The sequence below is a fragment of the Scyliorhinus torazame genome, chromosome 4 (assembly GCF_047496885.1).
Source record: "Scyliorhinus torazame isolate Kashiwa2021f chromosome 4, sScyTor2.1, whole genome shotgun sequence".
In the NCBI taxonomy this organism is placed as follows: Eukaryota; Metazoa; Chordata; class Chondrichthyes; order Carcharhiniformes; family Scyliorhinidae; genus Scyliorhinus; species Scyliorhinus torazame.
In genome coordinates, this window is record NC_092710.1 from 298,731,356 (window position 1) to 298,743,806 (window position 12,451).

The 12,451-nt window shown below is 51.6% G+C and overlaps 1 protein-coding gene across 3 annotated transcripts in view; it reads right to left on the reverse strand.

The window, feature by feature from the left end:
• Positions 1–12,451, reverse strand: part of ak9 (adenylate kinase 9) — a 544,334-nt gene that overhangs the window by 195,495 nt on the left and 336,388 nt on the right. For all 3 annotated transcript variants that reach the window (XM_072499993.1, XM_072499992.1, XM_072499994.1), the window contains exon 25: positions 6,808–6,932. In XM_072499993.1, coding sequence (XP_072356094.1) covers positions 6,808–6,932 — 125 coding nt within the window. The remainder of the gene's footprint in view (positions 1–6,807; positions 6,933–12,451) is intronic.

Below are 12,451 nucleotides of genomic sequence, written 5' to 3' on the forward strand. Positions count from 1 at the left end.
TTCTAATCGTGTATAGTTATATAGTTATCCGTATTGTACTTTCATTCTTTATTGTTGGTTTAGTATTGAGTAAAAGGACTCACAGTTTATTATTTTATTACTCATTAAATAGTTCATCTTTCAACAAGAAGACTATTGGTCATTTTATCATCCTGGTGGATTAAAGAGTAATATATATATTTTAGATAAGTCATTATTTAAAATATAACACCTCCTAGCCCTCCTAATTTCCCACTTAAGTACATTCCTACTTTCTTTATACTCCTCAAGGGATTCAACTGTCCCTACCCTTGTAGACAGTACAAAAGCCTCCTTTTATTTTTGACGAGGTTTGCAGTATCCCTCGTTATCTAAGACTGCCTAAACTTCCCATACTTATCCTTCGTAAACTTCCCATACTTATCCTTCGTTCTCTCAGGAATGTGACTTTCCTGAATCCTAATCAACTGTCACTTGAAAGACTCCCACATGTTCGATGTTGATTTACCCTCCAGCAGCCGCACCCAATCCAAATTCTTCAATTCCTGTTGAATGTTATCATGATTTGCCTTTCCCCAGTTTAGCACCTTAACGCAAGGATTACCCTCACCCTATCCAAAAGTACCCTAAAACTTACGGAATTGTAGTCATGACTCCCAAAATGTTCCCCTACCTCAACCACCTGTCCAGGCTCATTCCCCAATACCAGATCCAGTACTGTCCCTTTCCCAGTTGGACTACCTACATATTGCATCAAGAAGCCTTCCTGGATACACCTTACAAACTCTGCCCCATCCAAACCCCTAGCACGAAGTGAGTCCCAGTCAATATAGGGGAAATTAAAATCCCCTACCACAACAACTTTTGCACCTATCCAAATTCTCTCTACCTATCTGCCCCTCTATCTCTCGCTGGCAGTTTGGGGAGCCTGTAATAAACCCCCAATATTGTGATTGCTCCTTTCCTGTTCCTGAGCATTACCCAGATTGCCTCATTGTATGAGTCCTCCGAGGTGTCCTCTGTAGTATTCTCCTTAATCAGTAATGCGACTCCCCCACCCCTTTTACATCCTCCTCTATCTCTCCTGAAGTATTTATATACTCCAACGTTCAGCAACTAATCCTGCCCTAATTGCTTTGCGCAGGTGAAGGAGACACAGCCTGAGTGAGTGAGACACAGCCAGAGTGGGAATTGGAACTTGGTAATTTGGGCAGTGTGGTAATTCGGAGCGGAGTGGGAGGAGGTGCTGTTTCCCTTTTTGTTCTGTTTCTTTCATTTGGCTTTGTAACTGGTAATCAGCAGGGAGAGATCCAGAGTGCATTCGGGGAAGCAGAGAGAAAACCAGGGAGCACCCTGGGAATGTAGGTGATATAAAATCTTAACCCCAGGTTCCAGCAGCCTTCGTTTTCAGGAGCGAGAGAGAGAGAGAGAGAGAGAGCCGGAGAGCAGCTTGGGAACAGGAAGTGACAGATATTCTGCTATTCTGAGTGATCCGACTGGGGGACAGGGGACGGACTGAAAAGTGACATCACAGGAAAGCTGTGACCTGATTGGCTGACAGGGAATCTGCACGAAATTTAAAATTAAACATTGTTAAACTAATTAAACATAATTGATTAATTACTTAGAAATCTAGTGCTGGGAAACAGTTTAAATTTAATTTACTAATTAATTAACGCAATGTCAGTTAGAGGGGTGCAGTGCTCTGACTGTGAGATGTGGCAGGTTCTGGAGGCTTCCAGCGTCCCGGATGGCTTCATCTGCAAAAGGTGCACCCAACTGGAGCTCCTCACAGACCGCATGGTTCGGTTGGAGCAGCAGTTGGATGCATTTAGGAGCATGCAGGTGGCAGAAAGCGTCATAGATAGCAGTTATATAAATGTGGTCACACCCAAGGTGTAGCAGAGAAATGGGTGACCACCAGAAGGGGCAGGCAGTCAGTGTAGGAATCCCCTGTGGTTGTCCCCCTCTCGAACAGGTATACCCCTTTGGATAATGTCGGGGGGGATAGCCTATCAGGGGAAAACAGCAGCAGCCAGAGCACCAGCTCTGGCTGGCTCTGATGTTCAGCAGGGAGGGTCAAAGCGCAGAACAGCAATAGTCATAGGGGACTCTATAGTCAGGAACACAGATAGGCGCTTCTGTGGACATGAGAGAGACTCCAGGATGGTATGTTGCCTCCCTGGTGCCAGGGTCCAGGATGTCTCAGAACGGGTAGCGGGCATCCTGAAGGGGGAGGGCAATATTGTGGTACATATTGATACTAATGGCACAGGCAGGAAGGGGGATGAGGTCCTGCAGCAGGAGTTCAGGGAGCTAGGCAGAAAGTTAAAAGACAGGACCTCAAGGGTTGTAATCTCCGATTTACTCCTTGTACCACATGCCAGTGGGGCTACAAATAGGAAGATAGAGCAGCTAAACACGTAGCTAAACAGCTGGTGTAGGAGGGTGGGTTTCAGTTAGCTGGACCACTGGGAGCTCTTCCGGGGCAGGTGTGACCTGTATAAGAAGGACGGGTTGCATCTAAACCGGAGAGGCATAAATATCCTGGCCGTGAGGTTTGCTAGTGTCACACGGAGGGTTTAACCTAGTATGGTGGGGTAGACAGATTTTGGAAAGGAGTAAAAGCAACAGGGTTGTTCTGATGGGAGACTTTGGGCGGGATTCTCCCCTATCCGGCGGGGCTGGGCGGCCACAGCGCCGAGGAGTGGAGTGACCCACTCCGGCATCGGGCCGCCCAGAATGTGCAGAATCCTCCGCAGCTTCAAGGGCTAGGCCGGCGCCAGCACGGTTGGCGCCGCACCAACTGGCGCAGAAAGGGCTTGGCGCCGTGGCAACCGGCGCCGAAGAGCCTCCGCCGGCCGACGCGAGTTGGCACATGCACAGGAGCGGTAGTATGTCTGGCGTCATCCCAGCGCATACGCAGGGGTGTTCGTCTCTGCACCGGCCATGGCGGAGGTCCACAGCAGCCAGGGCGGAGGGAAAGAGTGCCCCCACGGCACAGGCCTGCCCACGGATCGGTGGGCCCCTCCCAGGGCCAGATCCCCCAGCACCCCACCGAGGCCGCCCGCAGAGCCAGGTCCCGCCTGTAAGTACCAGTCTAATTTACACCGGCGGGACCGGCCTAAAACGGGCGGCCGCTCGGCCCATCACGGGCCGGAGAATCGCCAGGGAGGCCGCTGGAAGCAGCCGCCGACTGACGCGGCGTGATTCACGCCCCCGCTAAAACCTCGGTGCCAGAGAAATCGTCAGCCGGCGGGGGCGGGATTTATGCCGCCCCCCGGCGATTCTGCGGCCTGCGGAGAATCCCGCCCTTTAACTTCCCCAATATTGACTGGGACTCACTTAGTGCGAGGTGCTTGGACGGGGCAGAGTTTGTATGGAGCATCCAAGAGGGCTTCTTAAAACATTATGTAGACAGTCCAACTAGGGAAGGGGCTGTACTGGACCTGGTATTGGGGAATGAGCCCGGGCTGGTGGTAGAACATAGAACAGTGCAGCACAGAACAGGCCCTTCGGCCCTCGATGTTGTGCCGAGCATTGTCCGAAACCAAGTTCAAGCTGTCCCACTCCCTGTCATTCTGGTGTGCTCCATGTGCCTATCCAATAACCGCTTGAAAGTTCCTAAAGTGTCCGACTCCACTATCACAGCAGGCAGTCCATTCCACACCCTAACCACTCTCTGAGTAAAGAACCTACCTCTGACATCCCTCCTATATCTCCCATCTTGAATCTTATAGTTATGCCCCCTTGTAACAGCTACATCCACCTGAGGAAATAGTCTCTGAACGTCCACTCTATCTAACCCCCTCATTATCTTATAAACCTCTATTAAGTCGCCTCTCATCCTCCTCCGCTCCAAAGAGAAAAGCCCTAGCTCCCTCTACCTTTCCTCATAAGACCTATCCTGCAAACCAGGCAGCATCCTGGTAAATCTCCTTTGCACCCTTTACAATGCTTCCACATCCTTCCTATAATGAGGTGGCCAGAGCTGCACACAATACTCCAAATGTGGTCTCACCAGGGTTATGTACAGTTGCAGCATAACCCCGCGGCTCTTAAACTCAAGCCCCCTGTTAATAAACGCTAACACACTATAAGCCTTCTTCACGGCTCTATCCACTTGAGTGGCAACCTTCAGAGATCTGTGGACATGAACCCCAAGATCTCTCTGTTCCTCCACATTCCTCAGAACCCTGCCATTGACCCTGTAATCCACATTCAAATTGTTTCTACAAAATGAATCACCTCCCATTTTTCGGCCCAACTCTGCATCCTATCAATGTCTCTTTGCAGCCTACAACAGCCCTCCACCTAATCTACTACTCCACCATTCCTGGTGTCATCAGCAAATTTACTGACCCACCCTTCAGCCCCTTCCTCCAAGTCATTGATAAAAATCACAAATAGCAGAGGACCCAGCACTGATCCCTGTGTTACACCGCTGGTAACTGGTCTCCAGTCTGAAAATTTTCCATCCACCACCACCCTCTGTCTTCTATGTGATAGCCAGTTACTCATCCAATTGGCCAAATTTCCCTCTATCCCACACCTCCTTACTTTCTTCATGAGCCGACCATGGGGAACCTTATCAAACGTCTTACTAAAATCCATGTATACGACATCAACTGCTCTACCTTCATCTACACACTTAGTTACCTCCTCAAAGAATTCAATCAAATTTGTGAGGCAAGACCTACCCTTCACAAATCCGTGTTGACTATCCCGGATTAAGCTGCATCTTTCCAAATGGTCATAAATCCTATGCTTCAGGACCTTTTCCATTATCTTCCCGGCCACCGAAGTAAAACTAACCGGCCTATAATTACCAGGGTCATTCCTATTCCCTTTCTTGAACAGAGGAACAACATTCGCCACTCTCCAGTCCTCTGCCACTATCCCCGTGGAGAGTGAGGACCCAAACATCAAAGACAAAGACTCTGCAATCTCATCCCTTGACTCCCAAAGAATCCTTGGGTATATCCTATCTGGCCCAGGGGACTTGTCGACCCTCAGGTTTTTCAAAATTGCTAATACATCCTTCCTCAGAACACCTACTTCCTCCAGCCTACCCGCCTCAATCACATTCTCATCCTCAAAGACATGGCCCCTCTCCTTTGTGAACACTGCAGAAAACTATTCATTCAATGCCTCTCCTATTTCTTCTGACTCCATGCACAAGTTCCCACTACTGTCCTTCACCGGCCCTACCCTCACCCTGGTCATTCTTTTATTTCTCACATAAGAGTAAAAAGCCTTGGGGTTTTACTTGATCTGACCCGCCAAGGACTTCTCATGCCCCCTCCTAGCTCTCCTAAGCCCTTTTTTCAGCTCATTCCTTGCTACCTTGTAACCTTCAAGCGACCCTACTGAACCTTGTTTTCTCATCCTTACATACTCTTCCTTTTTCCTCTTGACAAGACATTCAACCTCTTTTGTGAACCATGGTTCCCTCACACGGCCATTTCCTCCCTGCCTGACAGGGACATGCCTATCAAGGACAGGCAGTATTTGTTCTTTGAACAAGCTCCACATTTCATTTGTGCCTTTCCCTGACAGTTTCTGTTCCCATCTTATGCTTCCTAATTCTTGCCTAATCGCATCATAATTACCCCTCCCCCAAATATAAACCTTGCCCTGTCGTATGGCCCTATCCCTCTCCATTGTAATAGTGAAAGACACCGAATTGTGGTCACTATCTCCAAAGTGCTCTCCCACAAACAAATCTAACACTTGGCCCGGTTCATTACCCAGTACCAAGTCCAATGTGGCCACCCCTCTTTTCGGCCTATCCACATATTGTGTCAGGAAACCCTCCTGCACACACTGTACAAAAACTGCCCCATCCGAACTGTTCGACCTATAGAGGTTCCAATCAATATTTGGAAAGTTAAAGTCACCAATGACAAATACCCTGAGACCTCCACACCTATCCATAATCTGTTTTGCTATTTCTTCCTCCAGATTTCTATTACCATTTGGGGGCCTACAGAAAACTCCTAACAATGTGATCGCTCCTTTCCTATTTCTAACTTCGGCCCATATTACCTCAGTAGGCAGATCCCCTTCAAACTGCTTTTCTGCAGCCGTTAAACTATCCTTGATTAACAATGTTACTCCTCCACCTCTTTTACCACCTCCCCAACTCTTACTGAAATATCTATACCCCGGAAATTACAACAACACTGTGGGAGGCAACATCACACAGTGAGAGGGGGGGGGGTCTGCTCACTTGTGCTGCCCGGTGTAGGTCATTGACCTTCTTCCTGCATTGGAGGCCAGTCCTCCTTGTCACACTCCACAAGCTCACTGCCACTGTCACCTCATCCCAGCCAGAACTGGCTGACCCCCCCGCCCCCCCCATGACCCTCGGGGAACAGAACATGCATCCTGGCCTCCACAGCATCTAGAAGCCTTCCCAAGTCAGCGTCCTCAAATCTTGGGGCTGGCCTTATCAGCGCCTTTGTTACAAGCTGGCTGGGCAAGGGCAGCTTAAGTGCTGCTCAACCTTGTTAGCGGGGGCTGGTGAGTGCGGTGCCGGCAAATCAGCTGGCGAGCCTTCATTTACGGCAGGAAGCCCATGAGGCCTTGTTAAGTGGATCAATTAATGTTGAATAGCGTTGAATAGCCAGAAAATTTTGACCTTCATTTTTAAAAGATTATTTGGAATTACTGAAAGTAAGAACGTTGAACATTTTGCCTTAATATCGCTTTATGTACTTTTGGTTGCCACATGAAACCAAGGGATTAAACTAAATCTAATGCTAAATTCACCTGAAATTTACTCACACAAAGTAAGCTCTTGCATTTGAAATAAATTAAACTCACTTGTATGGTTCCTCAGTCCACCATTTTGGAATAAGTTTATTCAGGAGATCTGCTGTTAATGGTTCATCATCAAGCAGATATGCTTTCATAGCCTCTTCTTCTGGAGTAAGCTCCACTTCTACTTCCTAGGGAATAACATAAAAATGATGGGAATTGTAGCACAAACAAAATGGGAGCAGGAGGGGCGGGGGGTGGGGGTGGGAATTCAGCAACAAGAGAGAAAAATTTGCAAGGACTGCAAAGTTGTTTTGTGTTGACATCAACACCTGAAGCATTGTTCCATCAGTGATGGCGCATTTCCTGATGTTTAACATTGGGAACATCATTTTAATCTAAATTTATAATAATAATAGTAATCTTTATTGTCACAAGTAGGCTTACATTAACACTGCAATGAAGTTTCTGTGAAAAGCCCCTAGTCACCACATTCCGGCGCCTGTTCGGGTACACAGAGGGAGAATTCAGAATGTCCAAATTACCTAACAGCACATCTTTCGGGACTTGTGTGGAGGAAACCGGAGCACCCGGAGGAAACCCACGCAGACACAGGGAGAACGTGCAGACTCCGCACAGACAGTGATCCAAGCCAGGAATCGAACCTGGGACCCTGGCGCTTGATGTGTTGGGTGTTCTGGATCACATACAGGTCACCAACACTTGAAATAGTGCAACACTATTTTATTGAATCATTAACTGTTTAAACATACTCAGACTGTGGGCTAATACAACACTAGCTTTAACTAAAGACCTTTGCCTTGTCCTAACCAGTCGATGCACTCAGCACATGGTGAATGTCTGTGTTACAGGCGGTGAGCTCTGCCCTCCGAGCTAGCTGCAACTCGAATGACCGGGAACTCTGATGCCCCCTGTCTTTATAGTGCATGTGCTCTCACTGGTGATTGGCTGCGGTGTTGATGTGTGTTGATTGGTCCCACTGTGTGTCCATCAGTGTGTGTCTGCATCATGATATACTGGTGTATATTATGGTAGCGCTGTGAAGCAACAGTGCTGACCACTGTGCCCATCTATTCGACGCGTCAGCAGAATGGCATGAAAACTGACTGGCACGCACCTGCCGAGCAGATTTCCAAGAAAGCTCAGGGGCTGGATTCTCTGTTTCTGAGGCTAAGTACCAACGCGAACGGAGCATCCGTGGGAGTTTCACGACAGGAAAATCGGCGCAAACCCCTCGCCGATTCCGGTACCGGTGAGGGGCTAGCACCGGTGCTGCATGAAACTCCCACAGATTGCGCCAAAAAACGGCCGGGTCCCGGGCTGTGCATGCGCAGGGCTGACAACCTACACTGGTCATGCCGTAAAACATGCCGCCGTTTGTGCTTGAACCTTAGCCCGCCAACCGCGACCCCACAGACCAACCATGGCCACCCCTCAGCAGTCCCCAGCCCTAACAGAAGCCCCCCCCCCCCAACCCCGGCAGCGGCACGGATCCCGGATGAGTATGGCGGTGCTGAAACAGGTACCCGACCTCTGAGACCACATGTGGTCCGCGCCTTCCGGAACTTGACCCATCGGGTGGAACACCGCGGTGGGAGGGCCATGACGCGGCAACGGTGTTGAAACGGCGAGCTATGCGCGTCACGATGATGCTGGTTTGGAGGGGGCAGAGCATAGCAGACCTGCGTCAAACCGGGAGTTCCAGGATGTTGCCCAAGCGACAATGAAGGAGCGGCAATTTATTACCAAGTCGGGGTGGTGAGTGACTTGGAGGGAAACCTCCAGGTGGTGGGGTTCCCAGGTCTCTGATGCTCTTGTCCTTCCAGATGCTAGTGGTCATGGGTTTGGAAGGTGTTGTCTAATGAACCTTGGTGAGTTACTGCAGTGCATCTCGTAGATGGCACATTGGCTGCCATTGTTCGTCAGTGGTGGAGGGTTTGAATGTTTGTGGAAGGGGGAGCAATCAAGTGGGCTGTTTCCCCTTGATATTGTTCAGGTCTTTCTGCATTTGGACATTCATTATCTGAGGAGTCATGAATGGTGCTAAACATTATGCAGTTATCCGCAAGCATCCCCATTTCCCCACTTCTGACCTTACAATGGAAAGGAGATCATTGATGAAGCAGCTGAAGATGGTTGGGCCTGTAAATGATATGTAGACAGACATGTAACTAAAGGGTTAATCACAACACCTAGCTATAACACTACCACTAGAGGGCATTACAAGACCCACCGTATAACTGAGTTCCCAGAAGATCTAGCTCTTTCAGCTCTCTTTCCATGCAGGAGTTACCAGCGAACAGTAGTCTAGTAGAGAGGATCTCAGCCTAGACACCACGTGTAGCTTAGATACAGTTGTACAGTTGTTTATCCTTACTTTATTGCTAGAGTTAGTTCAGTGGAATGTCAAACTCATTTATTAGTTTTATCGTTACTTAATAAATTCTTTCAGTTTACTTTGAAGACTTGAGTGTTCTTCAACATCATCTACAATTAGTAACAACATGTGGTAGTATGTATTGGGGGTCATGTGGGACTGGAAGCCCTAATGTCATTGGCTGACAGATCCCGGGTCCTGGTTGGCCGTTGACCTCTAGCTCCGCCCTGAAGGCGGAGTATAAGAAGCCGGAGTCTTCCCCCGCAGGCCAGTTTACTATCGGGCTGCGGGGGAACAGACACGCTTAATAAAGCCTCATCGACTTCACTGTATTCGTCTCACGGAGTCTTTGTGCGCTACAATTTATTAAGCGTGCCTAAAAAGGACTATGGAGCTCAGGATCATTCCGGAATGCCTGAGGATCAGCCCCCACGCAGTGAACGCGGCAGCAGCCTTCAAGCACTGGCAGACTTGCTTCGAGGCCTACCTCAGAACGACCACCGGCCGGGTCTCAGAAGTCCAAAAACTGCAGGTCCTGCACTCGAGGGTGAGCACGGAGATTTTCTCCCTCATCGAAGACTCGGAGGATTTCCAGACGGCGTTCACAGCACTGAAAAGTCTCTATGTCCGCCCAGTTAACCAAATCTACGCTCGCTACCAGCTCGCGACGAGACGGCAAGCTCCCGGAGAATCGATGGACAAATTCTACGCCGCGCTGCTGATTTTGGGACGAGCCTGCAGCTGCCCGTCGGTGAACGCAAACGAACACACGGACATGTTAATGCGCGATGCTTTTGTGGCAGGTATGCAATCCTCCCAAATCCGCCAAAGACTTCTAGAAAAAGAGTCGCTAGGACTCTCAGAGGCACGGGCCCTAGCAGCCTCCCTAGACGTGGCCGCTCGTAATACCCGCGCCTACGGCCCCGACCGCGCGGCAACCCATTGGGCCCCGTGCGTACCCGTCGCGGCAAACCCCCTACCCCCCCCCCGGACACCCCACAGGCTTGCGCGGTCCAAACGCCGAGTCGCACCGGGGGCGCCCGCTGTTATTTCTGCGGCCAGGCGAAACACCCCCGACAGCGCTGCCCGGCCCACGCAGCAATCTGCAAAAGCTGCGGGAAAAAGGGCCATTATGCGGTTGTGTGCCGGTCCCGCGAGGTCGCTGCTGTCCCGGGAGCACAGGGAGCCCTGCAAGCAGTTTACGCGCCCCAACCCCCCCAGCACGCCATGTACGACCTGCAGGCGCAGCCGCTCTGGGTCCCGACCACCGCGGTCCCGGGAGAACTGGGAGCTCTGCACGCCGCTTACGCTCCCCAACCCCCCTCCCCGCAGCCCATGTATGACCCGCCGCCGGCGCTACCGCTTTGGGTCCCGGCCAACACTCTCCACGGAGAGGAGGGAGTTTTGCGCGTCCCTAACGCCACCCTAACCCCCACCCCGCGCCCCACGCCTGACCCGCCGGCGCCACCTACTTGGGCCCCGACCACCGCTGTCCCCGGTGAGGGAGCTCCGCGCGGTCCTAGCGCTCGCGGTCCTAGCGCTCGTGGTCCTAGCGCTCGCGGTCCTAGCGCTCCCCAGCCCCCCCAGCACACCATGTGCGACCCGCAGACGCCGCCATTTTGGGTCCCGGCCACCACGAGGGGAGGAGGGGCGCCGATTGCGACCCGCAGACGCCACCATTTTGGGTCCCGGCCACCACGAGGGGAGGAGGGGCGCCGCCATCCTGGACCGCCACAGACCTGTACGACGCGTGGGGGCGGCCATTTTGTCCACCCCCGCCGCCATCTTGTGACCCCCAGCCACGTGCGATGTATGGGGGCGGCCATTTTGTCCATCCCCGACGCCATCTTGGACGGCAACAACGGACCCCACTCCACTACTACAACCACGTCTCGCTTCAATTACGCTTGATCAAGCTCGGCCCCGGACACTCCAGACGACGACGACAACGGTGCTAATAAACGGCCACGAGACGCCATGCCTAGTCGACTCCGGGAGCACGGAGAGCTTTATACACCCCGACACGGTAAGACACTGTTCATTGACCACCTATCCCAGCGCACAAAAGATTTCCCTAGCTGCAGGATCCCACTCCGTACAGATCCAGGGATTCTGCATAGTTACCCTAACGGTGCAGGGGAGGGAGTTCAAAAACTACAAACTAAACGTCCTTCCCCAACTCTGTGCCCCCACCTTGCTGGGATTAGATTTCCAATGCAATCTACAGAGCCTTACGTTCAAATTCGGCGGCCCCCTACCCCCACTCACTATCTGCGGCCTCGCAACCCTCAAGGTGCAACCCCCGTCCTTGTTTGCGAACCTCACCCCGGATTGCAAACCCGTCGCCACTAGGAGCAGACGGTACAGCGCCCAGGACCGGACCTTCATTCGGTCCGAAGTCCAGCGGCTACTAAAGGAGGGCATAATCCAGGCCAGCAATAGTCCCTGGAGAGCGCAGGTGGTAGTAGTAAAGACAGGGGAGAAACAAAGGATGGTCATTGACTATAGCCAGACCATCAACAGGTACACACAACTAGACGCGTAGCCTCTCCCCCGCATATCCGACATGGTCAACCGGATTGCCCAATATAAAGTCTTCTCCACCGTGGACCTCAAGTCCGCCTACCATCAGCTCCCCATCCGCCCAAGTGACCGCAAGTACACAGCCTTCGAGGCAGACGGGCGATTATACCATTTCCTACGGGTCCCTTTTGGCGTCACAAACGGGGTCTCGGTCTTCCAACGGGAGATGGACCGAATGGTTGATCAACATGGGTTGCGGGCCACGTTCCCGTATCTCGACAATGTAACCATCTGCGGCTACGATCAGCAGGACCACGACGCCAACCTCCAAAAATTCCTCCAGACCGCCAAAGCCTTGAACCTCACGTACAACGAGGACAAGTGCGTTTTTAGCACCGATCGGCTAGCCATTCTGGGCTACGTAGTGCGCAATGGGATAATAGGCCCCGACCCCGAACGTATGTGCGCACTCATGGAATTCCCCCTCCCGCACTGCCCAAAAGCCCTGAAACGCTGCTTGGGGTTCTTTTCATACTACGCCCAGTGGGTCCCCCAGTACGCAGACAAGGCCCGCCCCCTAATACAGACCACGACCTTCCCTCTGTCGACAGAGGCTTGCCAGGCCTTCAGCCGCATCAAAGCGGATATCGCAAAGGCCACGATGCGCGCCATCGACGAGTCCCTCCCCTTCCAGGTCGAGAGCAACGCCTCCGACGTAGCTCTAGCGGCCACCCTTAACCAAGCGGGCAGACCCGTGGCCTTTTTCTCCTGGACCCTCCACGCCTCAGA